We start from the raw sequence: 26,830 nt of genomic DNA on the forward strand, positions 1-26,830 counted from the left end.
TATCAATATACATATATTAATCATATGAATATAAGCAATAATACCTATATTTCCCTTAATAATTTGAACAATAATCCAAATTATTTAAAAACTATTTATTCATTGTTTTATCTTAGTGAGCTAGCAAGAACTAACATAACGGACATAATGGACTTACTGTGATCAGAGAAGTACCGATGATACGAGATTAATTGATAAAACTTTTTATTTAAATTAATCAACGTTTATTTTACTGCAGGCCACTTCACTAAAGACATATTGATGCATTCTTTTGCATTGTAGATATACAAATTCTTTGATATTGCATCCTCACTCGTATGTCTCCACGTGGATGATTTAGATGATCACGTTGTTTGTGACACGACTTTTTGTAACGTTTACAAAGTAATTACTAAGACAAGACATCCAACTTTATCCATATACTATACAAATCTAAAATGACATCCAATCTTAAATTAATGGATAATTTCATATTAAAATAATCGACTAGAATGCTTTAGGACATAGATCCCCACAAAAATATCATTTTGAAACAGTGAACCAAGGTGTTAACAAACTAACTATTTTGGTATATACACAAAATATATAATTGAGTTTAAAGGATTGTATTTTAAAAGACTTTGGACATTAACATATCAACTTTTGATTTAAATTAGATAATGATACATTAATTAGATGGGACACATAATTAACTCAAATTTTAAATTAAATTTCATGTAAAACACATGAAGCAAAAGTTAGTAGATGAAGTTTGGATTTGAAGGAAAAAAATGAATGAGAAGATCAGAGATCAAATGGGTCACATACGTTGAATCAGTGGTAGATCTAAAAATTTTATCTAGGGAGAGTATCAGGCACTATATAATAAATAAACTAAAAGAAAAGACTAGCAATTTCCATGTAATGTAAATGTAAATTTAAAAATTGCATTAAAAAAAAAAGAACAATATCTTTTTCATGGAATATTGTTGACATAGTGGAAATTTAGATTACTGACTTTGTTGCATTTTTGTTCTAAATATTTATTAGATAACAAACGATGGCTAGAAAATAAATTTAGGTTTTATCTTAGTTAGGTTTTTAAAAAAAAATTGACATTATTGAAATTTGTCAATAAAATTGACATTAGTCTTTGAAGAAATAAAATTATTGACAAATTGCAAAATTATATTGTAACCTTTAATTATGAAATTAAATAAAAATAAATATATGCGTAAGTAAGAAAATATGTGAATTTAAAAATTGCATAAAAACAAGAATTAAAATCTATTTTGTGACAATTTAGAAAGAAATTTGACAGTTTGAAAAAAGAAAATTATTGATATACATAAACAAAAAGTTGTGGTTTCGTAATGAAAACACAACCACTAAACCAAAACTAAAATTTTATTAAATCAAAGTATTGTTTAATATATATTGTAATCTGACACTCTAAAATTTATATTAAAATACAAAAATCGATAATATGAGGAAGGATACGTGCTCTGGCCTTTTAAGCATCCACATGAAAATGGATTCTTATAAACTTTCTTCTCTTGCATAAGGATGTGATGGTGAATATAATCCCAAAGGTTTTGAATATGTAAAATATAAAGAGTGAATATTATTTCTATTAGTAAAATTACTATCACGATAGTACGTGTTCTTGGATGTAAAACTGAAAAGGGCGAAAGGAGTGATTATAATTATAATGAACAAATATGGAATAGAACATGGTGGTTGGAGTAAAACGTGGTGAATCAAAGATATTTTAATTTGCTGATGGAACACTTAGTAAAAATAATATAATGTAAAGAGTGAAGCTTGAACTTAAGCATTATTTTTATGATATACACAAATTATAAATAAAAAGTATATAAAAAATAATGTCTAGGATGCACATAAGTATTTTTATTTTTAGAACGGTGAAAAAAATCTACGACCAAATTCTCAAATATATGTACCTAATAAATGGACAAAATTAAGTTCAAAATCAATCGTAACTGATACATATGACCTTTTTTTCTGATGTACAGACTGGGATATTTGTGCAAAGTTGCAAATGATTTTGGGAAACCCATCGTGTAATTGGATGAGATTGATGTTTGGAGATATTTGAGATAAATTTGTGATTATGGAATTGTGTTCTAAAGAAAAATGAATTTATATTCGTAGCATCATGGGCTCTGTTCAAAGGGTTTATATGTAGTATATCTCTTTTGCATATGATGTTTTGAAGAAGCTAGTGCGAGGTCGACGAAACCAAGTCAAAACTAATTACAAATCTAATTAACTAAGGATTTATATATGATCAACACAATCCTTATAAGACTTGGTTGTTTGATTGTCTTATTAGATAATTCTCTTCGCTTCATCAAGAAAACCTAACCAAATTATTCTAAAGGAATGTTAAAAGAGATTATTAAATCAAATATCATGGATCAAAGTATGCTATTCGAGTTCATATGTTAGTGTGAAAATCATGTAGTTAATAAACTTTCTGGTATTAAAAAGTTCGGGCAAGTTTGAGATTTTATAATTTACTTTTACACAAAGAACGGAACTTAAAATTTAATTTTTTTTTTAATCTTTAGGAAAGCACAAAGAATATTGATTTTGATGAAATAGATTGATTTCTTTTTAGAAAATAAATTTCAAGATCGCATTTGTTGTTGAAATTATTTGCGACCTTATTGCCTTAGATATTATTAGAACGATTATAGCAAATAGCATCAATTTAAGAAATAAATTAAAAATATAGTACAATGATAAAATATTTGTAAAGATAACAAATGTTGATTAGTCAACTAATAAATTTTTTTAAAATGATAAGTTTGTTCTTCAATGGTTTAGTGATAGCAACTGAGAGCGTATTCTCAAATTGAAAGTTATAAATGATGACAATTATCAGTTATAGCAGATATCAATGATAACAGCTATCAGTGATGACTACTATCATTGATCATAGTTTACAATTTTGAGAAAACGAGAAGAAATCTTTGAAATTGTTGTTGTATATAGGCTTTTTAGTCTTTTACCAAATTTTTGCATTGTACATACAACGTAGTTTATGCAACTTGTCCTAGATATTAAATTCATTTTAAATGAGTAATTTTTTTTTTAAGTTATTTAAAAATGTTATTCGTCATGTTCAAATTAATTAAATAAGTTTATACATAGAAGGATTAGTAATGTATTAAAAAAAAATAGAACTTTTGATATTTACCCATAACAAAGGTTTTAGATAATTAATTTACTATTTTATTAGCTAAATGAAAAAATACCAAAAAATTTTTTTTAACTATTTTTCTATATTTGCAAACATTAAATTGGTCATTTTGTTAATTCGTATATAATAATTTATTAGCTTACAAATAAAATGTTTAAATATTTTTTAAATTAAATTTAAAATTACTAAAAATATGAAAAGAAAATGTATAAAACAGTTTGATACGTAATTATAAAGCAAAGGAGTGATATTATATATATATATATATATATATATATATATATATATATATATATATATATATATATATATATATATATATTAAATGAAGAATATGGTTTGGTGAAAGAAATAAACGTAATTTGTATCGAATCTCACTTCAAATTAAAATTTTCCCTAAAAGAAAAACTATACTTTTTCATCAATTTCTTTTTCAAAACTACCATCATTTTTAAACTAATCTCTATATATTTTGAGAGGGAACCATAAGGTCAATAATAGATCGTTGATTTGTCAAAAACAGGAGAGACCCATTAATTTTTTACTTCAACAAAATATGGAGTTGGGGAAGTTACAACTTTTGGCAAGAGTTCCCATTTTGACATCACATACTTTTCTTACTATATATTTTATATAACTAATCCCTTTGCCCAATCTTTGATACACATAAATATATTTTGAATACATTAGGGAAAGAAGGATAAATGATAGTATGTATTTTCCCTATTTGTTTCTTTTATAATTGTATATAATATAAATATATATAAGGTAACAATTATAAGGTCCATTTCAAGGTGCATATCCACCATGACCACCACCTTGGCCGCTACCACCTCCTCCACCATACCCATTGCCACCTTCATGTCCACCATGTGCACTGCCTCCACCATATCCCGATCCTCCTCCACCACCTCCTCCGCTTCCTCCACCATTATTTCCTCCTCCTGCACCATGTCCTCCACCTGCTCCACTTCCATAACCAGAGCCATATTCTCCTCCTGAGCCACTTCCTGCTCCTCCACCACCACCATTTCCACCACCACCACCATAGCCTGCTCCATGTTCTCCACCATACCCTGCCCCACCGCCATTTCCACCACCGCTTCCATATCCTCCACTTTCATGACCACCACCACCACTGCCTCCATATCCTCCACTTTCATGACCACCGCCATTTCCTCCATATCCTCCACTTTCATGACCACCACCATTTCCTCCACTACCTCCGTATCCCTCATTTCCTCCACTGCCTCCGTATCCCCCACTTTCATGACCACCACCATTTCCTCCACTACCTCCGTATCCTCCACTTTCATGACCACCGCCATTTCCTCCATTGCCTCCGTATCCTCCACTTTCATGACCACCGCCATTTCCTCCACTACCTCCGTATCCTCCACTTTCATGACCACCGCCATTTCCTCCACTGCCTCCGTATCCCCCACTTTCATGACCACCACCATTTCCTCCACTGCCTCCATATCTTCCACTTTCATGACCACCGCCATTTCCTCCACTGCCTCCGTATCCTCCACTTTCATGACCACCGCCATTTCCTCCACTGCCTTCGTATCCTCCACTTTCATGACCACCGCCATTTCCTCCACTGCCTCCGTATCCCCCACTTTCATGACCACCACCATTTCCTCCACCGCCTCCATATCCTCCACTTTCATGACCAACGTCATTTCCTCCACTGCCTCCGTATCCTCCACTTTCATGACCACCGCCATTTCCTCCACTGCCTCTGTATCCTCCACTTTCATGACCACCGCCATTTCCTCCAATGCCTCCATATCCTCCACTTTCATGACCATATCCTCCTCCACCTCCATTTCCACCACCCCCTCCATAACCTGCACCTTCATGGCCATATCCTCCTCCACCGCCATTTCCACCACCTCCTCCATAACCTGCACCTTCTTGACCATATCCTCCTCCACCACCGTTTCCACCACCCCCTCCATAACCTGCACCTTCATGACCATATCCTGCTCCACCACCATTTCCACCACCTCCTCCATATCCTGCACCTCCAGGACCGTATCCAGCCCCACCTCCATTCCCACTGCCTCCTCCATACCCTCCACCTCCACCTCCAGGGCCATACCCCACACCACCTCCACTACCACCACCTCCACCATACCCTACACCTCCATACCCACTACCTTCTACAGGACCATAGCCCGCTCCACCACCATTTCCACCACCCCCTCCATATCCACCACCACCAGGACCATAACCACCTCCTCCGCCACTTCCTCCACCAACTCCATAAGCAGAACCACCATGACCATAAGCAGAACCACCACCATTCCCACCTCCTCCTCCTCCTCCATAGCCACCACTAGGACCATATCCTTCACCACCACCACTTCCACCCCCACCTCCACTTCCATAGCCTCCAACACCATATTGTCCTATAGAACTATAACTACCACCACCCCCACCCCCAAAGCCTCCACCACCGCCACCACCAAGTGGACCATATCCACCACCACTTCCACCACCTCCACCATTGCCTGCACCATAAGCAAATGCAGGTATATTCACTTGTCCTCCATCACTATAAGTTAGGAGAGTTCTAGCTGCGTATGAAACTCCAATACCTAACAAAAGAAAAAACAGTACAAAAGAAGAAACCTCATGAGAAGCCATTTGTGAATGGTTGAAGTGGAAAGAAAGGGGGCTGAAAGCTATATATATAAGAAAAAATGGGGAGTAAAAAGTGCAAAGTTATAGTAGAGAGTGGTTGAGGCACATGCAAGAAGGGAGAAAGTGGGTGGCCCAAAATCTACATCTCTAGAAGTCCAAATCCTACACAAATGAATTACAAAATCAGTGTCATTAAGCTGTCCTCCACTCACACCAGTTTTTTTATCTACGTAATTCCATCAAACTTCTTCTACACCCAATATATCTCTTGGTAGTGAACTTAGTTAAACTACTTCTTAACACCTGTTTGAGGTAATGGCTGGGTACACATTTTTAAAATTTTGTTCATTTTATTTGAAATTTCCTCCAAAATTTATGTGTTAATGTCTAATTTACAATGGGATAGTTAACAATTATATGGTAAGTGTGTATTAAGTTCATTTGGATGCATGTGATTCAACCACGATTAGGATTATTAAACTTTTATACTTTTTGCATGAATATAGGTAAAGAAATTTGTACATATTCTAGTTTGTGGGTTTTTCGGAATTAACCATTTGAAGTTTTTATGTGGATGTTTTGGGAAAGAAGGAATTGTACCAAAAAAAGATGAGTGTTCCTCGATGCGAGGTATTTTGGTTGTTTTCTTCTACTCCAACGTTTGTTCATGTCTTTATTTTGGTGAAGAAAAATCTTCTTAATAATTAAAGTATTTAGAGGATTGTAAGTTCTTAACTTTAAGAGAGATTTTTTTATCTTTAAATAGAGCTTAAGTTATCTTGTTTTGGATAATGTTTTAAACAAGAAGATGATAAGAGTTATAAAGCACTACGAGAAGGAGCCTCAAGTTTAGGAGAGTCTACTCAAACTTTGTAGATGGTGCCTAACGACTATTGTACCTTTATTTTTTAAAAATAAAATAAATTTATGAAATTTGTAGTAATTATTTGAAAGGTTTAATTAACATTTATTCAAATCTATTCAAATCATACTTTTCATAAATCAGTTAGTGCTTTAGGAAACCATTAGAGATAAGAATTAGAAAATACAGTCCACCATTGAGATTATGAAATTTCTGGTTGATTAGTTAATTAATCTTTTAGGTCTAAGATATGCCAATGTCTTATTGCATATTTAAATTAGCCTATGTCCATGAGAAAGTTAGAATCCCAATACACATTATATAAATATATGAAACATTATTGGTAAATTATTTAATAATATATCTGTTTTTTAAATGGCATGATTTGAAGGTTGAAAACATTGGTTGATTTGGTATCCACTGACCCAAATCTTATCTCTCCCAAAGTGAAAGCCAGCAGTCACCACATTTGAAAACAAACATTGGTGGAAACAAATATTATATGTATATATTAGTGGGTACTCACATGCACAACAACATATAACACTGAAAATGAGATAGCATGGTGTTGTTTGTGGCATTGTTGTGGTTGAGTAAAATGTTTGAGTTGTTACTGAATTCGGTGTTAGGCTTACTATTTGATCAGTACTTCATACATAAACCAGCATGGATAGTAACATTTATACTCATATTCATAATGTTAGTGTTTTTCTCCAAATCTTAGATACTCATAATCGTTTTTTATTTAGTCATGTAGGACTTTGATTACGTTCAAAACACTAACATTTATGCTAATAAACTTTAACTTACAATTTAACACGCTATAGAAAACCCTAAATCCACTTGTTAACAACGTTTATAGTAAAATTTTGAGAGACATTATTGTATTTTGAAAATACGAAAAGCATTATATTACTCATATATCATATGGAAATATAATATTTATAGAGTTTTGAAAGTTATCTTTATTATAATTATGGAAAAGTCAAAAGCATGCAGCACTTAAACAAATGATTTGTGAGAAGAGTGCCTATATAGTTTTGTTAATCCAAGTGCTTATAAAAGATAGGAACTTTTTTAAAGTATTCAACCAAAAATATTCAAATCAATGATATGAACCTATATGCCATTTATTTGTTCAAAGTAAATACTCATATATAGTTAAATAAAGTACTTTTTTTAGGCTGTTTTATTAGAAAGGAGATATGTATGAAATTTCTTTTTCTCACTTAAAAAAACATTTTAGTGGAGATCAAGAATCACTGAGCTCAAATCGAAAAAAAAAAAAAAGAAAAAAAAAATTGATCCTAACCTTTTGTAGAAGTAGATTGAACTATTGTTTAAAAGGATCTTATAAAAATTAAGTGCTAATATTGTTACATAATAATTTCTTTCTGTAGTTTACAAAGAAAAGATCTCAGATTAGTATATTGAAAAACGTGTATATTTTTTTTATTAAATTATATAAAAATTATAAAAAAAGAACTAAATCATTACAAATTATAAGATATTGAAACTAAGTCTAAATCGTAAAATATAGAAACTAATTTGCTACAAATTATTATTTGATCAAAGTTTGGGTACAAAATTGTAATAGACTTATAAGTATTGAGATCAAAGTTGAACGACTAGATTTTTTATCTCGTGAAAGTTGAGGAACCAAAAATATTCTTTAAAAAAAAAAAGAAAAAAGAAAAACCTAAAAATACCACTTATTATTAAACTAAATTCACTTTTACTGTTTTATTAAAATATCACATTATTTTTTTCTTTTTGACAGTAATTCGAGATAAAAAGATCAAACCTCAAATTAATCCCTCTAGGAATATTAATTTATTGAATTACTTATAATTTGATGAATTAAAAAAAAAAATACTTCGAGAAAGAGTACTTTTGCAATGGAATACATGATTATATTCTAGATCATGTCACTATGTAGTATATGGTGTGAATTAATGGGATGTTGTGCGCATGTGTTGTTGTTTGCTTAGTGGAACTTTTCTATTTATTTATTTATTATTTTATATTGTAAATATATTTTTATTTTTATTTTTAAATTCCTTTTTTAACATCATACTGACGTCTACATCCTATACATACATACCCGATATTGGATCGTATTAAATAAAATTTTACAGGTTTGTGTTCAGCCCAAGCCCACGAAATAAAATTTGGACCAAAGGAAAGACCGGGTCAAAGCCAACTTTAGCCCAAGCCCACGTAAGGCCCATAGAAACCTTTTATCATTCTATCAACAAACTCCAAAACTTTCGTCACTCAAACGTACTATTCAACAAATATTAGCTAAGAGCTACAAAATAATATCTATTCAACAAATTATATTCACCATTACAACAAACCCTAGATTTGACACATCTAAAAGATGAACTTATATTTCAAAACCCTAAAAAACACCAACAAATGAATCTCAAATCTCAATCTAAAATAGTAATAACAAACAATGATCATCTCTAAATTCATGGAATCCCCTTGGATGTTTGATCCTTCGACACAAACTTCACCACCGACGGGGCCGCAGTCGGAACCGGGGAGATTGATGAGATAAGGAATAGCATAAGGGCCGAGTAGGAGTGGGAATGAGAGATGGGTTGAGTATTTGCCAAGAAAAACGGCGTGGTTGTGGTTGATCATGAGATCTTGCATTAGGTTGTGATTTGCGAAGCCTGTTTTGAGTGTGCCGCAGGTGAAAATGCGGTGTCGTTTTGGGTGATCTTCGTCTTCCTTGGCCTTCGCCATTGCCATTGCGAATTGCAAATTGCAGTAACTCAATTCAAACAAAATTTGGTTATAAATAATGAGAAAGATTGCCATATTCTGAGGAGGTGGTTCTAATATTACAATTCCTGGAAATTTAAATATATTTGTAATAGATATTTTTTCAAAATTACAACAAAACGTCAAAATATTTTTAAAAAAACCACATACCCCATATTGGTACGCCATTAGTGACACCATTAATTTTCTTCTAAATGACCATGATACGCGATCGTATATACGCAATCCCACGTTGGTATGCGATTAATGACACATGATTAATTCTTCTTTTAAATGATTATGATACGTAATTGTGTAGGTAATGATACATAATCGCGTACCAAGATCTAAACAAACGATTTTGGTTCACGATCATCTACCAAGATTTAAACGATTTTTTGACCAATAAATCATTTAGATCTTAGTAGGGGTGAACATAAGCTGTAAGCTGGGTTGAGCCGGGTTGGAGGAACATTATGGACCAACCCAAAGTATCCGGGTTAGCAAAAAATGAACGCTATTGGTTCAATTCATAATAATCAACCCAACCCAACCCAAAAAGTTCAGGTTGGCGGGTTTTTTTTTTTTTTTTTTCATCTCTCCATAATTTATTTAGACAAATTTTCATATTATTTTTCAATATGCAAAGTGAACAAATTGTTATTCAAGGTACAAGGTGACAAATATATATATGTGCTATACATTCAAATTTCAAGTATAGAATGTTCATTCAAAATGAGATTTACTTTTAGGTTTTAGGTGTATATATATGTGTATCTATATATGTATATATAATCGGATTGGGGGGGGTCAACCCTACCTCTAACTTGCACAAACCCGACAACCCGACTCAACCTTTTTTTCTCTAATTTTCTAACCCAACCCAACCCAATATAAAATTTAACCCAGTCCAACTCTTACGGTTTGGGTTGGGTAATCCGGGTTGGTCGGGTTACCAATTTTTTTGAACACCCCTGAATCTTAGTACAAATTCGTTTAGATCTAGAAGAGCAAATATAAAAAAAGACGTGTAAAACATTTGTGTCCAAATTTGTGCAAATGCTCCTCTTCTTGTCTGACAACAAATCTTTGGGCCGAGATTTTCTGGGTTTGGTTATTTTTCAGCCTAAAACTGTTGGTGGGCCGTGAGGTGGACCTTCGCAATACAGGAAAGGAATGGGCTTTGGGTTTTTACTATTCAGGCCCAAAGGGCAATTCTCAGTTTGATTCTCAGGTTTTGGACATGGCTCCAACAAAATTTTGAGAGACCATACAAGAGACCCATTGATCAGAATAAATTAAAGATTCCTAACTAATCTAACCTAAATATTTTTAGTTGGGTGAGTTTGTGTTGAGGATATGAAACTCAAAGATCTCACTGTTTAATTAATACTTGGGTGGTTACTGTTTAAATAATCCATTTGTTTCGAGACAAAACCCCACGTTTGTTCAATATGGTATCTATGTCCATGAAGCTCAAAATAGATACTTAGTCCACAAAATTATTTAGATTCGATTAAAGAATACACCATCTTTTGAGACATAAAGAGTATCTCACATTAAAAAATACAGAGTACTCACAATCTTACAAACAAGATCGCTAGAACGTAAAAGAACATAAGATTCAAAATGAGATCCAAGAAAAGAGGAAAGAATAAGTCGAGCCTCATTCCAAGCTTCTTGCCCACTTAGACCAATCAAAGAGGAAGAAATGGATCAATTAAGGAACTATCCTTTTACACTGCTTAGACCAATGAAAAAGGAAGGAATGGTCCGAGCCCAACGAATCAATCCAAAAAATTATATGGATAGATTTCCAAAACCTAAACTTACGAGGATTAGAGCATGAGAATTTACAAATAGACCATGGAAGCTCTTTTAAAGGGAAGTGAATTCTTTGAGCCAAGACTTAATATTTCTTCTCTGGATTCGTTTTCTTCTCTTGTTTTAGGTTTAATTAATTTGGGTAAGGGGAGGTTTTCCTATTATAATTTAAAGTAAGAGTCAATGTATAATTTTCAAAAGGTCACACACACATGAATTGTCCACTAAATTACAAGAAACTCTCTTTTTGAGAAAAATACTAAATAAATTAATTATTAGGACTCATTTGTAATTTAACTTTGAAAAAGTATATGGTATTATTTATTATAATTAGATAATAATGAAATGGAATATTAGAAGCTGTCCTATAGTTTTAAAAAAAAAAAAGAAAAAAACAAACAAACAAAGGCAATTGTATGATTGCCAGAAAAGACATCATGCATCTTCTTCTTTGTAACAATGATGATTGAAAAATATAGAATATGCTTTTTCTTCTTTACAACCATCATTATTAAAGCATATATATATTTTAAAACTTGAGAAAAGTTTGAAGCAAAGAAAATATATATATATATATATATATTTATATATATTTGTTTGAACCCACCAAAAGGGAAAATAAGACCTAAAATATATAAGCATAGTTGATGTTATGCTGTTTCCATGTAGCTTTTGAATATAATTCAACTTCTTTTTATTTTATGCCTTTTCATGGCTACAATTCTTCATCATTTAAGCTTTTTCTTTCATGTTCTTTTCAATTCTTTCTTTAATCTCATATTATGATCACTCAACCAAATATATTTTATCCAATATAGTTACCCCAACTTTTCTACATCAATATCAAACAAAAAATTTCACATGTATTATCTACAATTTTTTATATACGTCGTGAGTGTTTCCAACTAGACATGATTTTTTGCATCTTCATTCTTTTTGTAGTATAATGGTCTAAACCTACAATATTTAGTTATTAAGAAAAGTCGTAAAATTGTATTCTTTAAATAGTTAATTAATGGTTATATCATGCACGTCCATATTCTAATGCATTTATCTATTATTTGAGAGTAGAAATGCAATTATCAAGCTATACCCTAACAATTCTACTTTTTTTCAAAATTATACTTACAAAAACTTTACTTCTACCAATAAAGTTTTGATCTCTTTCTCTTATCCATTTTCTTACTAAAACCAAACTATGCTTTAAAAACCTTAAAAAGCAAAAAAGGGAAAAAAAGGCTTTTTCACTAACTTTTTTCTTTGTTTATAAGATCGAACTAGAAATTCAATTATATTAAATAATTTTAACCTAACCGAAACTTGAATCGATCTAAAAAATGAAATAGGGATCATAGTAATCCTTATCTTTTAAGAATAAATAAGTATAGTTATATAGAAGACATATCAAGACTTGGATTGGGGCATAGGATAATGATAGATATGGCTTTGAGTGATTGTTAGTTGTACAAATGAAGGAATGAGAAGAAAAAAAATCTCTCTCAATCAACTAAGTACCCATCAACCATAGAATTATAAGTCATTCATTAAGATAAAGAAAAAGAAAAAAAAAAAGTAGAGCCAATTAAAATTAGAAAGCTCCTCATATAATAATATATACTTCTTTATTATTTTTGATAATGAAAGTGATTATTATGAGAATATGAGAACAAGAAAAATTGGGTCAACTTGTTTTGTCATTCTTTGTCACCAAAGTCTACTACCCCACTTATTTTCCAATTTCTTTGGCCCTCCTTTCTCCAACTTCCTTCTTTAGTTTTCACTGCTAATTTTCTTTTCATTTAATATATACATTTACTCCTAATTTAGAGATTGTGTCGATCTAAACTTTAAACTAATATTTACATCCATCTAAAGTTTTGAACGTTTAGTATTTCATAAGTGTATCAATTTGTAACCCCTTCGCCTTTCATTTGGATAAACTTTTGTAAGTGAAACAAATGACTCTTACTTATAATTTCATTCGAAAATTGGCTCCATAAGTTCGATTTTATTTTGTTAATATGACATTTGAAACATTTATGCATGAATAAGAATGGATGCATGCAATGATAAATTTTGATAAAAGATCTAAAAATTAACAATTTTGTTGTTTACTTAAAATAATTATAAACTTCGTACCATATGTTTCAAAAGTTAAAAATTTAGATATTCTCTACTATTTTTGGTATTATAGAAAGAAATGCATAAATCTACAACAATACATTCATATGTCAGTTGCTTCTTATTGAGTATCTAATTCTTTTCTTTATTTTTTATTTTCAGTATTATTATTTCTTATGATTGATCAATCTTTTTTATATTTTTACAATTTTGTTGATAGTAGATTGCTCTATTAGGTTAGAGTTTAATTTTGGAGAAATACTTCCTCGATCAAAAGTCTATCATTAAGAAAATATCTTCAAAAGTGACCTTTCGTTGATGCTAAATTTAATATTATTATTGTTCAAACATATAAAAATTTTAGAAAATTTATCATCCATAAACACCATAATTATTAATCATTCCACATTATTATTCGAAAACATTCCCTTTTTTTTAATAGTAATCAAGCATGGTTAATTTCCCACAACATTTTTTATGAGGTTTGAATAAATATTACTTTAATCATGATTTCTTTAGATTATTTCAATTTCGTATTTCAAAAAAATTGTCTCATAAACATAAAAAAATAAAAACAAAATAATAAAAAAAAGGATAGCATAAGCAAATAATGTGAGTTTATTCTAATCATTAAATTTTGGAAGATCCACGTCATCCAAACCTCATCTCCTCGAGACTCGAGAGTTTAAAATGCCCACTTTGGGCCCATTATGGGCTTGGTGGTGGGACCCATAAGGCGTGATATACGAGAAGAAGGCCCACAAAAAAGAGGGGCCCAAAGAACTTTAAGAAAAAGGAAGGCCCACACGTGTGAAACACATACGCACAAGCAGCATTAGTCATACCCGGTGTGCGCGTGTCTTTGACCGTCTCTTCCCTAAGAACCTCCCCGTTGACCAATTCCAAATTCGCTTCCCCCCCCCCCCCCTCCCCCTCATCACTTTTACCCTAATGTATTACAACATTAGATTAGATGGTGGTAAGTCGAATAAAAAACGTGAATGAGATCGTGAAATATAGAAAAAGATTCTATCATTATTGTATTGAAAAATTTTTGTAATTTATGTTATAAATTTAAAAGTTAATTAATAAAAAAATTAAGCATATAAAAAATTGTAAATAAAGCAATTAAATTTAAAGTACTAACATATATAATAACATTTTGAAATAATCGGTAAAATCTATTGTTTTGTTATTATTTTACAGTGAAATGTAAAGATTTGATTGTGGGTATTTTTTTAGCATTCTTGTTCAAGAAGATATTATTGGAAATTGTTAAAATAAAATTCCTTTTGAATGACTAGCTAGGTCAAAGTCTTCCTTATAATACTTTCCAAAATTGGATTTACTAGGCTTGCCATTGACTCCTCTACTCTAAATACTTTTTCTTTTTCAAGAAAGTGTGTATATATATATGCTTCAAGTATTGGTTTTGTCGTAACAACATGAGTTGTTTGTATGATTTAATTTATATGGGTTTATTTAAAGTAAGTAAAAGATGATGCTTTCTACTTCAAGAAAAGAAATTGGATATAGTTTAGAGTTACTATTTATAAATAGGTTAAATTACAAAAATAAATGCTATGAACTTTGTAGTTTAGGTTAAAAAATATTACTAAATTTTTTAAAAATTTTAAAAATGTTTTTCAGAAGGGGTTTAGAAATACTCTAATTTTAGTTTTGGATGAGAATTGTTAAATTTTTGTTTTTAATATTCTTAATCCCCTTTGTCACTCCTTTCAAATCCTTCCTCTTTTGGTGAAGAAAAAGCAATGATTTTTTAAAGTTTTCCATGCATGAGTTCTTTTTCGTACGAACATGAGCAGAAAAATGAAAATCACAAATCTCATTGTCACCTACATGTTCACATGTATGTTGAGAGTTAATCAATGGACTTAAAGTCATATGATACTAAAAGGATTGATAAAATAGCAACAATCAACGTTAATATAATTCAACTAACATAAATATTAATTATTTATTAACACAACAATTGAATGATCAACATAAGTATACTTCAACTAGATTATAATTTTAGAAATTCGCTCCTACATCCTTTATACTTTATAAAATAATAATGATAACAATCAAAAAGTAAAATACAAAACTTAAGGACAAAACCTTTTCTCTTTTTTCTTTTCTTTTTTGGAGAAAATCAAATTTGATGATCAAACTCTTGTTACGTTGTTTAAATTTTAACATTAAACTCTTAATTTAATTAAATTACAATGCAAATGCAATTCGAAACTTACGATAAGTTTGTAACCTAAAGTTTATTACACAAAATTTTAACCTAAAAAGAAGTGAGCCCATTCATATAAAGTATAAATTTTAGGTTAACACATTAGTTGATGTAACTCAACAAGTTTAGGGCCAAATTTTGATCTTTCTTCTTTTAAAAAAATATATAGATAAAAGATATTATGAGAGTCATACTGATGTAGGAAAAGATGTGACTTTTTTCTTTAATTTATTTATCTATATATATTTAACTATTCTTCATTTGAAGTTGATTATGGTGCTAAAGATCCCCACCATACAAAGATTAGACAAATCAAATAGTTTTAATGGACAAATTTAGGAGCAAATTTTGAGTTTTCCTCTTACAGAAAACATGGAAATATATACATATATATATTAAAGATATAACTAAAAGATATTATGACATTCATAATGATGTAGGCAAAGATGTGACCTTTTTTTTATAAAAAAAAATGTATATTTAATTTTTTTTTTATTCATTTCTATGTGCTTATTGTGCTAAAAATGCTCATAATATAAAGATTAGACAAATCAAATTTGCAATGTCACTAATTGATAATGAAGTTATGAATGTGAAAACAAAGAATATTTTTTAGTTATTCTAACTTTAATTTGTTTGATTTCAAAATGTTTATTTTTCTTTCTAACAATAGTGTGTTGAATGTTAATAGACAATGTGTTAATAAGGAAATTACAAACTTATAATTAATCCAATGGATTAGGTTTCATGAAATTAAATCATACTAATCCTAATGGCCAAGTTTTTTTTTCCTTCATATGAAATTTCAACATTACATTGATTTGATATTTAAGTTTTGATATATCACCAATTTTTAAATAAGAAAAATCATACCAATTAAAACATGAAAAAAAATTCCACTCAAGACTTTATCATCATCACCAAAGTTTTATTAATTAATATAATTGAATACTAACATATGTAATGTAAAAAAAAAAAGGTTTTATTAATTAAATTTAGAGCATTCTATGTTTTAGGTTATAAAATAGGTTTAAATATTAACACTGAATATACGAATAAGAAAATTAAGTTTTTGTCACCACTTTTTTTTTATAGAAAGTTTTCAAAAAATTCACTTAATTTCGATTCTTAATTCAAAATCGTCGAACTTTTTAAACAAATTGACCCACTTGAATATAGGTGTATCCAAGAGCTAATAACTCATAAACGTTACTATTTTTAAATTTCATAGTGATCATAATTTGTTTAATATTTATATTTATATATATCTTATTACGGAACTATAAAATTGAGAGACTAAATCGAAAAAGAGAGATGTACCAAACCATATATTTTAGAATGGTCCAAAAGCAAACCGATTCTCTAATAAGCCCACGTAAGTACCATCTTTAAGACATTTTGGAAATGTTTTTAAGAAAACATTTAAGGAAGTTCACTTATTTATATGCCAAGTCAACTTTGTTATCCATCTTTTCCTAGTCCAAAACACTCGACATAGACATAAAGATTTATAGCTATATATATATACAAATGTGTGCATGTGGAAAGTGAATTCAAAATGAGACGATAAATTGTTAAAACTAAACCCTTTTACATCATTTAAAGTACAAATATATATAACGTTTAAAGTCAATTTGAATTTAGTTTTGAAAATCTTACTAATTAGTTTATAGGCAACATAGAATAAGTTTTTAATGTATTTAAATTCATTCAAAACTTTGGTCGAACTTTTAGTCAATGTCAAGTTAGAGAAAAACCTTCAAAAAAAAAAACTCAAAATGACATAATAAGAAAATGAGCACGACAATAAATTATAAGAAAAATGTCCCAACAAACTCGGAACTCCTTATACGAAAGGAGAGTAAATTACCTGGTCGAGCTAATTGTGTCGTCGTTGCCTTACCATCTCAACATATATATCCACCTCTGATATTAATTATCATAAAAGAGAATAACAAATAGCTGGTCATATTAGATAGTCAAGTTCCAACAGTACCTATTCAGTTACACAACTATACTATTTTAGTTTTATTAAGCGTTCAACTTTACCAACTTATACATCAAAATGAGTTTAACACAACGTTGCATGATACGCATGAGAACATTCTTGACAAGATTCATCCATCAACATCATTTTTATTAATAATATATCAATTTGTTGATTCTCATCCCATTTCAAGGTTTCACTATTTTTGGTCTTCAAAGAAGACACATATTAATTTTTAAATCATTAGTCACCTAATCCTAATACTTGGTGATTGATTGCACAATACCCCAACCCCAACCATTAATACATGTTGTCCAAAGCAAATCCCCATTATTTTGGGAGATAAATATTAATTCTCTTTTTAAATAAATTTTATATTCGATTATGTTTATATTGATATATACTTATCATCTTAATTTAATATCACAATATTTTATCTTTTCAAGATGACATTTAGTAGAACAAAGTAATTTCACATATGAATATACGAAGAGTGAAATAAATTTATGATTATAAATTGATCGACAATCTAAACCTACTTCACAAACCTAAAAGAAGAAACTCATCAAGGATTTGGTGGAAGCATATTTCAAACACCCAAAACTAGGCCAAGAATCTTCATTCTTCTCCACACATATGTATATAATTGCATTAGGTTGCCCAATTCTCCATAATTTAAACATTAATTAATGTAGGACTTATGCTTTTATAAAGTAAAAAAGAAACTGAATTTTTTGGTTGCTTATTTGACCAAAGAAATTTCATATATATTTATTATCATCTCTTTTTTTTTTTTTTTTTTTTTTGAAAGAATAAATTCAAATATATACTTCCAAAAATGGATTCACAAAATAAGGTGTTATATTGAATAAGACCACAACTTTGAACGAATAAAAATAGGAAAGAACATAATATATATACATATAATATTTCTCCCCCTCCCATCTCACCTTAAATTACAAAGTGGTTTTGGTAACTCTATTTCTAGTATTATTACATTATAAAATAACAAAATGTTATATACCAAATTCAAAATTATAACCAAGTTTGAATTTTATGTTGATTGAATTATGTGTATAATAATATTCTTTGAGAATCAAAAGTATAAATATAGGATATGTAAAAGAGAATGGTAATAAATTGAAGTAATAAAAGACAAAAGAACAAAGTAGTCCTAAATTGATGTTTGTCTATCCTAATGTAAGGTTGAATAATAAATTGTATGTATACCCTAAAAGCTAAAACCTTTGTGTTTTATTTATTTCTTTATTTTATTCCATAATTAATAAAATCCGATCTTTTTTTTTTTTTTTTTTTTGCATTTTCCGGGGACTTTACCGGAAAAGCCCCAAAGATAAATTCAATGGAAAATTCAATGTGTAATTAATGATTGAAGAAACAAAGTAAATAAGTGGTTGAAAAATAGGTTAAAAACATTTTCTTTTCTCAATATAATAATTTAGTCCTAAAAAACTTGTGTCTAACAACTTACCTTCTCTTTCCGATTGAAACTTTGTACGATCAATCTTGTATTGGTTGATCGACTCAGTTTTTCATTACATAACATCGTAGCAAATAAGATAGTCAAATTAAAAAAAATAAAAGAAATTTATATCGAAATATAGAATAGTTTATTGAAATAGTAAATTTTAGGTCTAATTTTCAAAATCCATCTAACTTTAACTATCATGGTTTGGTAAGGAAGGCAGTCTCGAGAACTAGCTAAAAAGTCATAAGTTTATATATTATGACCACCTACCTAGAAATTAATTTTTTTTATGGATTTTCTTGACATTCAAATGTTGTAAAATCAAACGAATTGAATTAATTTTTTACTAATTTTCTTGACATTCAAATGTTGTGGATATAAACTAAACTGATCCGGACATGGATATGAAAAAGGAACCTAAATCTCGAACTTGATTCTTAACCTGAACAAATATTATCTACGACAATTACTTGTTTGAAGAGTTAAATTTGTATGATTTGGTATCCCAATAATCTTACGAGGCTATAAGAGTAAAGAGTTACTTTTTGTAGGGACAAATTTGCAATTTAATTAACTTGAAAAAAAAAATGTTAATAGGGGAGAAGAAATAATAATTAGAATAAAAATAATGTGGGAGAAAGAATGGGAATAGAAAAATATGCGATAAGACCGAAGCAAAGAAGAAAATGAAAGCCAAAATTTATAAAGGAAAGAAGGAGATGAGTTCCTTATACCCAACGCATCTTTTCCCATTTGCTTCTGCTTCGGACCTTTTTGCTTCGGTTTAGACTTTTTTCAGATAAGAATCACTTCTCTCTCCCCCAAATTTCTTTCAGGAACCCTTCTCCTCCTCTTCTTCTTCTTCTTCTTCTTCTTCTTCTTCTTCTTCTTCTTCTTCTACTCCTTCAATCTGGCTATTCAACACCACCATTCAAATCTCCCTCAAATCAATCCAACTCTCATGGTAATTCCACTTCTGGGTTCTTCACTAAGTTCTCAAACCATTCATTCTTATTAATCCATGATTTTGATTTTTTTTTTTTTCTGTTTGTTTCAAAAACAGGGTCTTGCTGGAAGTCCTGTAGATGAAGATAACAGATGGCCTCCATGGCTTAAACCTTTACTCCGTGAAAGCTTCTTTGTTCAATGCAAGTTCCATGCTGATTCTCATAAAAGCGAATGTAATATGTATTGTTTGGATTGCATGAATGGCGCTCTCTGTTCTCTCTGTCTCGCTTTTCACAAAGACCATCGTGCTATTCAGGTCTATTTCTTTGAGGTTCCGTTGAATTTCCAATTGCTCTATTTTATTTTTTCTGATTGGCTTTGTGTTTTTTTTTTTTTTTGTACAGATTAGAAGATCTTCATATCATGATGTGATAAGGGTATCTGAGATTCAGAAAGTTCTAGACATAACCGGAGTTCAAACCTACATTATAAACAGCGCGAGAGTTGTTTTCTTGAATGAGCGGCCACAGCCTAGGCCTGGGAAAGGGGTAACGAACACGTGTGAAGTTTGTGAACGGAGTCTTCTCGATTCATTTCGATTCTGTTCTCTTGGATGTAAGGTAATGTAATGAAATCGACTTTTTTATTCCCTTTCTTCTGGGTTTCTGTAGTGATTTTTTTTTTTTTGATGAATGTGGAAGAATTGGGAGAAATTGAATTGTGGGGGTTTTGTTGTAGATTGTTGGAACATCGAAGAATTATGAGAAGAAACGGAGAGTGATGGGGTCGGATTCAGAGGATTCGTCGTATAGTAGTAATAGCAGTCGAGGGAGAATAATGAAGAACAGCAATAAGAACAGAGTTGTTCAGAGTTTTACACCGTCGACGCCACCGCCAACGCTGGTTAGTTACAGAACAGCTAAACGAAGAAAGGGAATTCCTCACAGAGCTCCAATGGGAGGACTTATTATCGAATACTGAAAAAGGAAAGAAAAAAAAAAACCTTTTTTCTTTTTTCACTTCATAAAGATTACCCTTTTCTCTCTAATTTGAATTACAGAGATATGATGATAATGTAGTTTTCAAACGAGAGCTCCCATGGCGTTAGAAGGAGGAGCTTTGATTATTGTCTTGTTAAAAGTTCAATGTGAATATTGGGGTGGGAAAAGAGAAATGGAGGATGAGGAAGAATGGGTGAATGTGGAAATAGTGTAAAGAGATGGTGGACTTGGGTGAAAATTAAAAAAAAAAAAAAAAAAAAAAAAAAACGAAGGATTTGACTAGTGTTCTATAGATGATAATTATATGAAATAGGACGCTTTATACGTGAGTTTTGGTTTATAGATGTGAATATTGTTTCTTTTTCTTTTTTTTTTTTTCTTATATATATATATATTATATGAATATAGTTCTCCTTCCTTGATTGTAATTTTAGAAATATGTTTATACAAGGAATGAAATAAAAAGAAAAATGGATAGACTTTTATATATACAAATATTTATACATATTGCCAATTCTTACCTTTTCTTTTTGTAGTGTAGAGAAATTTGCTCTTTGTTTCAATACATTGGAAAGGGAACTCATTATGTCTTAAAAAAAGTAGTTTTGTTCATCTGAATTGATTTATCAAGATTGAAAATTAAACTCAAAAGAACAGAAACTTAGGACAAAAGGATTTGTGGGTTAATTTGCTTCCGTTTATAGATACAATGGAAAAGGGGGTTAAGTTTTACGATTTAAACAAAAGGGGTGAAGTGGACCGGGGGTGGGACCGGTGGCGGCCGGTTCAGTGCAATGAGGAGGTGGAGGGTTTGTCCGGGCGTGCACGTGTCATAAAATGAGAGGAGGGTAAAAAGGTAAGCGACTGGATTCCCGAGATTGTAAAAAGTAGGTCAGCCGCCCACAAGCAGAAAGGAGTATTTTATTTTATATATTTATAAAAAAAATAATAATAATAATAAAAAATAAATAAATAAGGCGGTTCCTTAGCCAAAAGGGTTTTCCCAATCTGTGTGGGACAACATTCCAACTTCTCGTATACTGGAGTACACGTGTCGGTTTATAAACCGTCAGATTTTAGTTTGATCCGAGGTGGAAGTGGAGAGAACGGTGTGTCGTAATCCAACCATTACACGATAACTCCGTTAATGCTAATTTTAGTTTTAATTACTTTTCTTTTCCTTTTTACTATATGGTGTTAAATTAAAAAATAAAAATAAAAATAAAAGAAATTAAAAGATTCATCTTTGACTAAAAATTGTGCGTCCTCATAATGCGTGCGGAGGTTCACGACTTTAACGTGGGGATTCAGTTGCTTTACACGTGACTTCCCACGTGTTTCCTTGTTTATTTTTAATAATAATAATAATAATAATAATAATAATAATAATAATAATGTTTTACTCTACTTTACTATTCTTGTATGGTTATTTATGGTGGGGGTTTAAGCCTTATTATATAAATAATCTATTAGTAAAAACAATAATTTATTCTAACTAAACTTATACTATAAATTTTGTGAATGTTTGAGATTAAAAAAATACGCATGTCTTCTCATTTGTTGCATAACTGTTTATTTCCAGATGTATACATATCTAGTAGCTGCTAATGAATCTTTGAAATTTATAAAAATAAATCTCTTAGATTCTTAATTTTTTTATCGATAAATTCTATTAGACATTTATAACGTGGTAGAAAAATTCGAAATAGAGACGTACGGTTAATTTTAGAAAAATATTTAAAATAGGGAGTTTAAAGAGAGGAGAGATCAGATGGAATTGGGTGAAGTTGACACGTATGAAAGGGAAAAATAGGGAGAGGGACACGTGGCGAAGCTGATTCGTTGAGTTAGCGAAAGGGAGGGGAAGTTTAGTGGACAGCGAGGAGACACGTGTCGTGGAAGTGTCTAGGAATTTGGTGAATGTTCATGGGAGTGTCAGTATGTGAGTTACACGTGGGAAAAGCATGACTGGGTTGTACGATGCCTCTAAGCCTATCCGCGTGGTGTGGGCCCTTCACCACCGTGGAGATTCTCTTCACACCTCTTGTCTTTTTTTTTTTTTTTTTTTTTAATTATTAACAATATTTTTCATGAATTAAATTTGAAATTTATATTAAAAATAAAATTAAAGAATATTAATCTAATACATTACAAGCATAATATCAATTAAATTATTCTTATTTTATTTGTATAATTTAGTCAAACTACGCTACGATTATTATATTAACAGTTTATTTCTTGATCATATATCAATTTTCTATTTGATTATGCTTTTTAGTTGACTATACTATAATTTGAAGTATGTTTAATGTGATTCATACATAATTTATAAAGATGATACATAATATGAATTAAAAAATTGATTTAATCTTTTAAAACGTAAAAATAGGAAAGTGGGAAAAAGCACAAAGTCCCAAGAAAGTAGGGTTTCAAAACCTCCTTCCTTGTATACAAAACCAACTTACATTACTGTGCCCTTTTTCAAAATTTCTTGTTTTTTTCTTCTCTTTTTTGGTACTTCAATTCCATAATCTCTATCCAAATCATCACCGCTTTCCCTTTGTCTTTCCCCAGTCTCTTTTAATTTCTTTCTGTTCTTTATTTTTCCAAGTTAAATTCCCAAAATTTTTCTAATTATCTACTTCCCTATTTATTCATTTTAACCACTTAATAACAATGCGTAATTAAATGGATTGTTGTTTGATTGAATCAAATGTAAACTAACTAATAATAATATTCAAAATAATTACAGTTCTAGACGTATATTAAAGTAATAATTTAGTTTATAAAGTTTGATTAATAATAACTTAGTTTATCGCATACTTATTATTTCATTAAGTCCATTTTTCCCACATTTCATATAATGTTTAAATATTTTTTAAGTACACTAGTCGAAGTCCTAACCAAATTTTAAAATACTAATTTTTTTTTTGATTTCAAATTTTGGTTTTAGTTTTTTAAATTATTGGTAAAAAAAAAATAGATATCAAAGAAAGAAAATTGAAGAAAGGAAATAATAGTAACAATTTAGTCGTTAAGACATAGATATTTTACGATGTAAACTTGGTATTTTATAAAATTAATGAGTTTTTAATTAGTTGAATCAATTTATATATACAATAAGAATCGTCAAATCATTAATAGACTTTTATAGATAATTGATTTGAAATGTTACTGCACATTTTAGCAATTTTGCTATATTTCTAACTGCCACTAAATTTAATGTAATAAGGGTTTTTTTATTTATTTTTGAATTCTCTGCCCTCTCAATTTCCTAAGCCATGATGTCATGAGTTTACTAAACCTTTGGTTCTCTTTGATATTAAATAAAAACACAAACAACAAACAACAACACACCACCTTCTATCATGCATACACCATATATATTGGCCCCTATAATACATTTCCCTTTCAAACAAGTCAACATCCTAAACTCATTATATGCCTTATTTTTATTGGTTTGTTTCTTGTATCTGCTCACCTACATTTACCTGCTCTCATTCATATTATATAATAATAATATAAACAATAATGTTTTTGTGTGTTTGTATATATATATATATACACACACATACCAAATATATATATTGATGTTTAATATGTACATTTGTTTCCCAAGGAAGAATATCAATCTTCTTCTCCCTTCCTCTTAAGAACAGCTCCACTCTCAAGAGGCTATAAAGGTCAAACATGTGTAAATTACTAATTTAGGGGACATTTTAATACTTTAGGTTACTTTACATCTAATAAAAAAAAATTAGGTAAAGTTATGGGATATTTTTAAAAATAGTAAATTATTTAAACTATTATCAAAATATTAAGTTTTTTATTTCGTGTTTAATAGATTTCGAAATTTTGGATGTAATAAATCTCGAATCTATTCGACATTGTTTAAAATTTATGGATTTACTTGAGATAACAATGAAAGTTTAGGATTATTCCACATAATTAATATTTTATACCTACTAGGATTAATTAGGTTTTAAGAATTTCAATCTATAGTTTTTCTTTTTTTTTTTTAAAAGACGGTTTGAATTAATGTGTAATGCGTTAATCAAAATTCGACAAATGATGGTCCAAAATTCTTCTACAACGTCGTAGCTAAGATGTCGTTCTTGTTTGTTAAAGAGTGGGAATTGTTCTCACAAACCAATACGAGTCTTGTATGCTTTTTTTTACAATAAAAAAAAAACTCTCAAAAGATCACCTAACAAAGAATTGCTCTAAGCTAAACACACTTAACTATACGGAGTTCTTACGAGCGAGTCACAGAAAAACGAAATCTTTCTTAATCATACTGTCATATCTCTTAGAATTCCTAAAATAGGAATGTGATCTTTGTTTATTCATATTTTCCATCCTAAACTCATGGCATTACAGAACGCATTTAAGAGACCAAGTAGACAAACAAAAAACAGGTTAACCTATTTTAATATTTTCATGTAACTGTTGGTGTGAATGAAAGACAATGTTAGATAAAATGATTTTGACGTGATCATGTTTGTATTATTCTATAAAAATTGATCGTTATCTAAGAGGGCCCATTTAGAGAGTTAATCAAAGAAAGACAAGAAAGAAAGAAAGAAAGAAAGAAAGAAAGAAAGAAAGAAGAGAAGAGAAGAGATAAGATGGAAGAAGAGGATTGCATGAAAGTGAATTGTAAGTTTATATATTTATAAAAAAGGAGTTTGTTATTTATATTTATAATTGGGGGTGAGGTGTACATAAAACCTTTTCTTTAAGGTTCCAACAAAGTGTGGTCTCATTTTTAGAAGAAGATAACGTGGAAAGTGTCATTTATGGTTAACTCTAAATTCCATGCAACCACACACATAACCCCTTCCTTTCCTTTCCTTTCTCTTTTTCTTTTTGGATCAAATTCCTTCACTATTTTAATTTCATCTATTTAAACTTTAAACCTTACCAATTCTATCCATTCTTCTATGGTATGCTTTTAATTTACTTTCAACAAAAATTAATGATGGATAGAGCAATAATGCCCATGAACTCGTTGCGTTGACTTTCTCCACTATGTTGATGGTATTATAAAGAATGAAATCACTCCTCCAAAAATTCTGGTAAAGGAGTTAGATTGTAAAAATCGTTTGTCCAATATAGCGAATAGAGGACATCAGGCACGAAACCAACAAAGAACTAAAAAGGAAACAAATAACCAATATATGGTGATCAGTCTGAGAGTATAGAAAAATGGGTGCAAATAGTTTTTTTTTTTTTCCAGTAAAAATCAATGGATCAAATATATCAATAAGTGTATTTACTACTGTAAATTTACAGCAAAATTAGAATTAAGTAATGATATAAATAATTTAACTTATTATTCTTCCAATAAGAAAGTGCTCAAAGTGTCGAATGGGCTTAGGAGAAAGGACATCGTTGGGCTAAGGCTGACCACCCTACTTGATGGGAGCCCATAGTGAAGGAGTAGTGTGACTTCACCTCAACCCAAAGCCGAAGCTAAGTACACCAAGTAGCTAGTATGTTTCTCATGTGATCTAGGAAGAAAAATTAGAGATAAGAAGAGTTTGAGAGTTGCACGAAAATCCGAAGGAGATAGGGATATTAGGTCAACAAAACTAAATTTAACAATCTTTTTCTTTTTCTTTTTCTTTTTCTTTTTCTTTTTCTTTTTCTTTTACGATGATGAGATTGAAGGTGAATAAGTTAAATAAATTTTGTTATTGATTCAACCCATTAAAA

At 30.1% G+C, this 26,830-nt stretch overlaps 2 protein-coding genes across 3 annotated transcripts; one reads left to right on the forward strand and one right to left on the reverse strand.

Annotated features, from left to right (window-relative positions):
- Positions 1-3,717: 3,717 nt before the first annotated feature.
- On the reverse strand, positions 3,718-5,886 carry LOC103503549 (glycine-rich cell wall structural protein 1.8-like). 2 transcript variants are annotated; one of them, XM_051083496.1, is made up of 2 exons: positions 4,594-5,886; positions 3,718-4,548 (listed from the first exon to the last, which is right to left on the reverse strand). In XM_051083496.1, the coding sequence occupies exons 1-2, from the start codon at positions 5,864-5,866 to the stop codon at positions 3,998-4,000; spliced, it is 1,824 nt and encodes a 607-aa protein (XP_050939453.1). In that variant the 5' UTR covers positions 5,867-5,886; the 3' UTR covers positions 3,718-3,997. The 2 variants fall into 2 exon arrangements, with proteins under 2 accessions (XP_050939453.1, XP_050939452.1); XM_051083495.1 differs by having other exon boundaries at positions 3,718-5,886.
- A 13,925-nt stretch (positions 5,887-19,811) lies between these two features.
- On the forward strand, positions 19,812-21,617 carry LOC103503550 (protein RGF1 INDUCIBLE TRANSCRIPTION FACTOR 1-like). The gene is made up of 4 exons (XM_008467760.3): positions 19,812-20,127; positions 20,227-20,427; positions 20,516-20,731; positions 20,850-21,617. Exons 1-4 carry the CDS (start codon positions 20,125-20,127, stop codon positions 21,090-21,092), a joined length of 663 nt encoding a protein of 220 aa, XP_008465982.2. The 5' UTR covers positions 19,812-20,124; the 3' UTR covers positions 21,093-21,617.
- Positions 21,618-26,830: the final 5,213 nt, after the last annotated feature.

Source organism: Cucumis melo, chromosome 4 (assembly GCF_025177605.1).
Source record: "Cucumis melo cultivar AY chromosome 4, USDA_Cmelo_AY_1.0, whole genome shotgun sequence".
Lineage (NCBI taxonomy): Eukaryota > Viridiplantae > Streptophyta > Magnoliopsida > Cucurbitales > Cucurbitaceae > Cucumis > Cucumis melo.

Bases quoted from the DNA above. Each gene is read 5' to 3' on its own strand.
- LOC103503549 (XM_051083495.1), bottom strand. From the start codon at position 5,866: ATGGCTTCTCATGAGGTTTCTTCTTTTGTACTGTTTTTTCTTTTGTTA.
- LOC103503550 (XM_008467760.3), top strand. The intron at 20,428-20,515 runs GTCTATTTCTTT...TTTTTTGTACAG, and splicing joins AAGACCATCGTGCTATTCAG to ATTAGAAGATCTTCATATCA. The intron at 20,732-20,849 runs GTAATGTAATGA...GTTTTGTTGTAG, and splicing joins TCTGTTCTCTTGGATGTAAG to ATTGTTGGAACATCGAAGAA.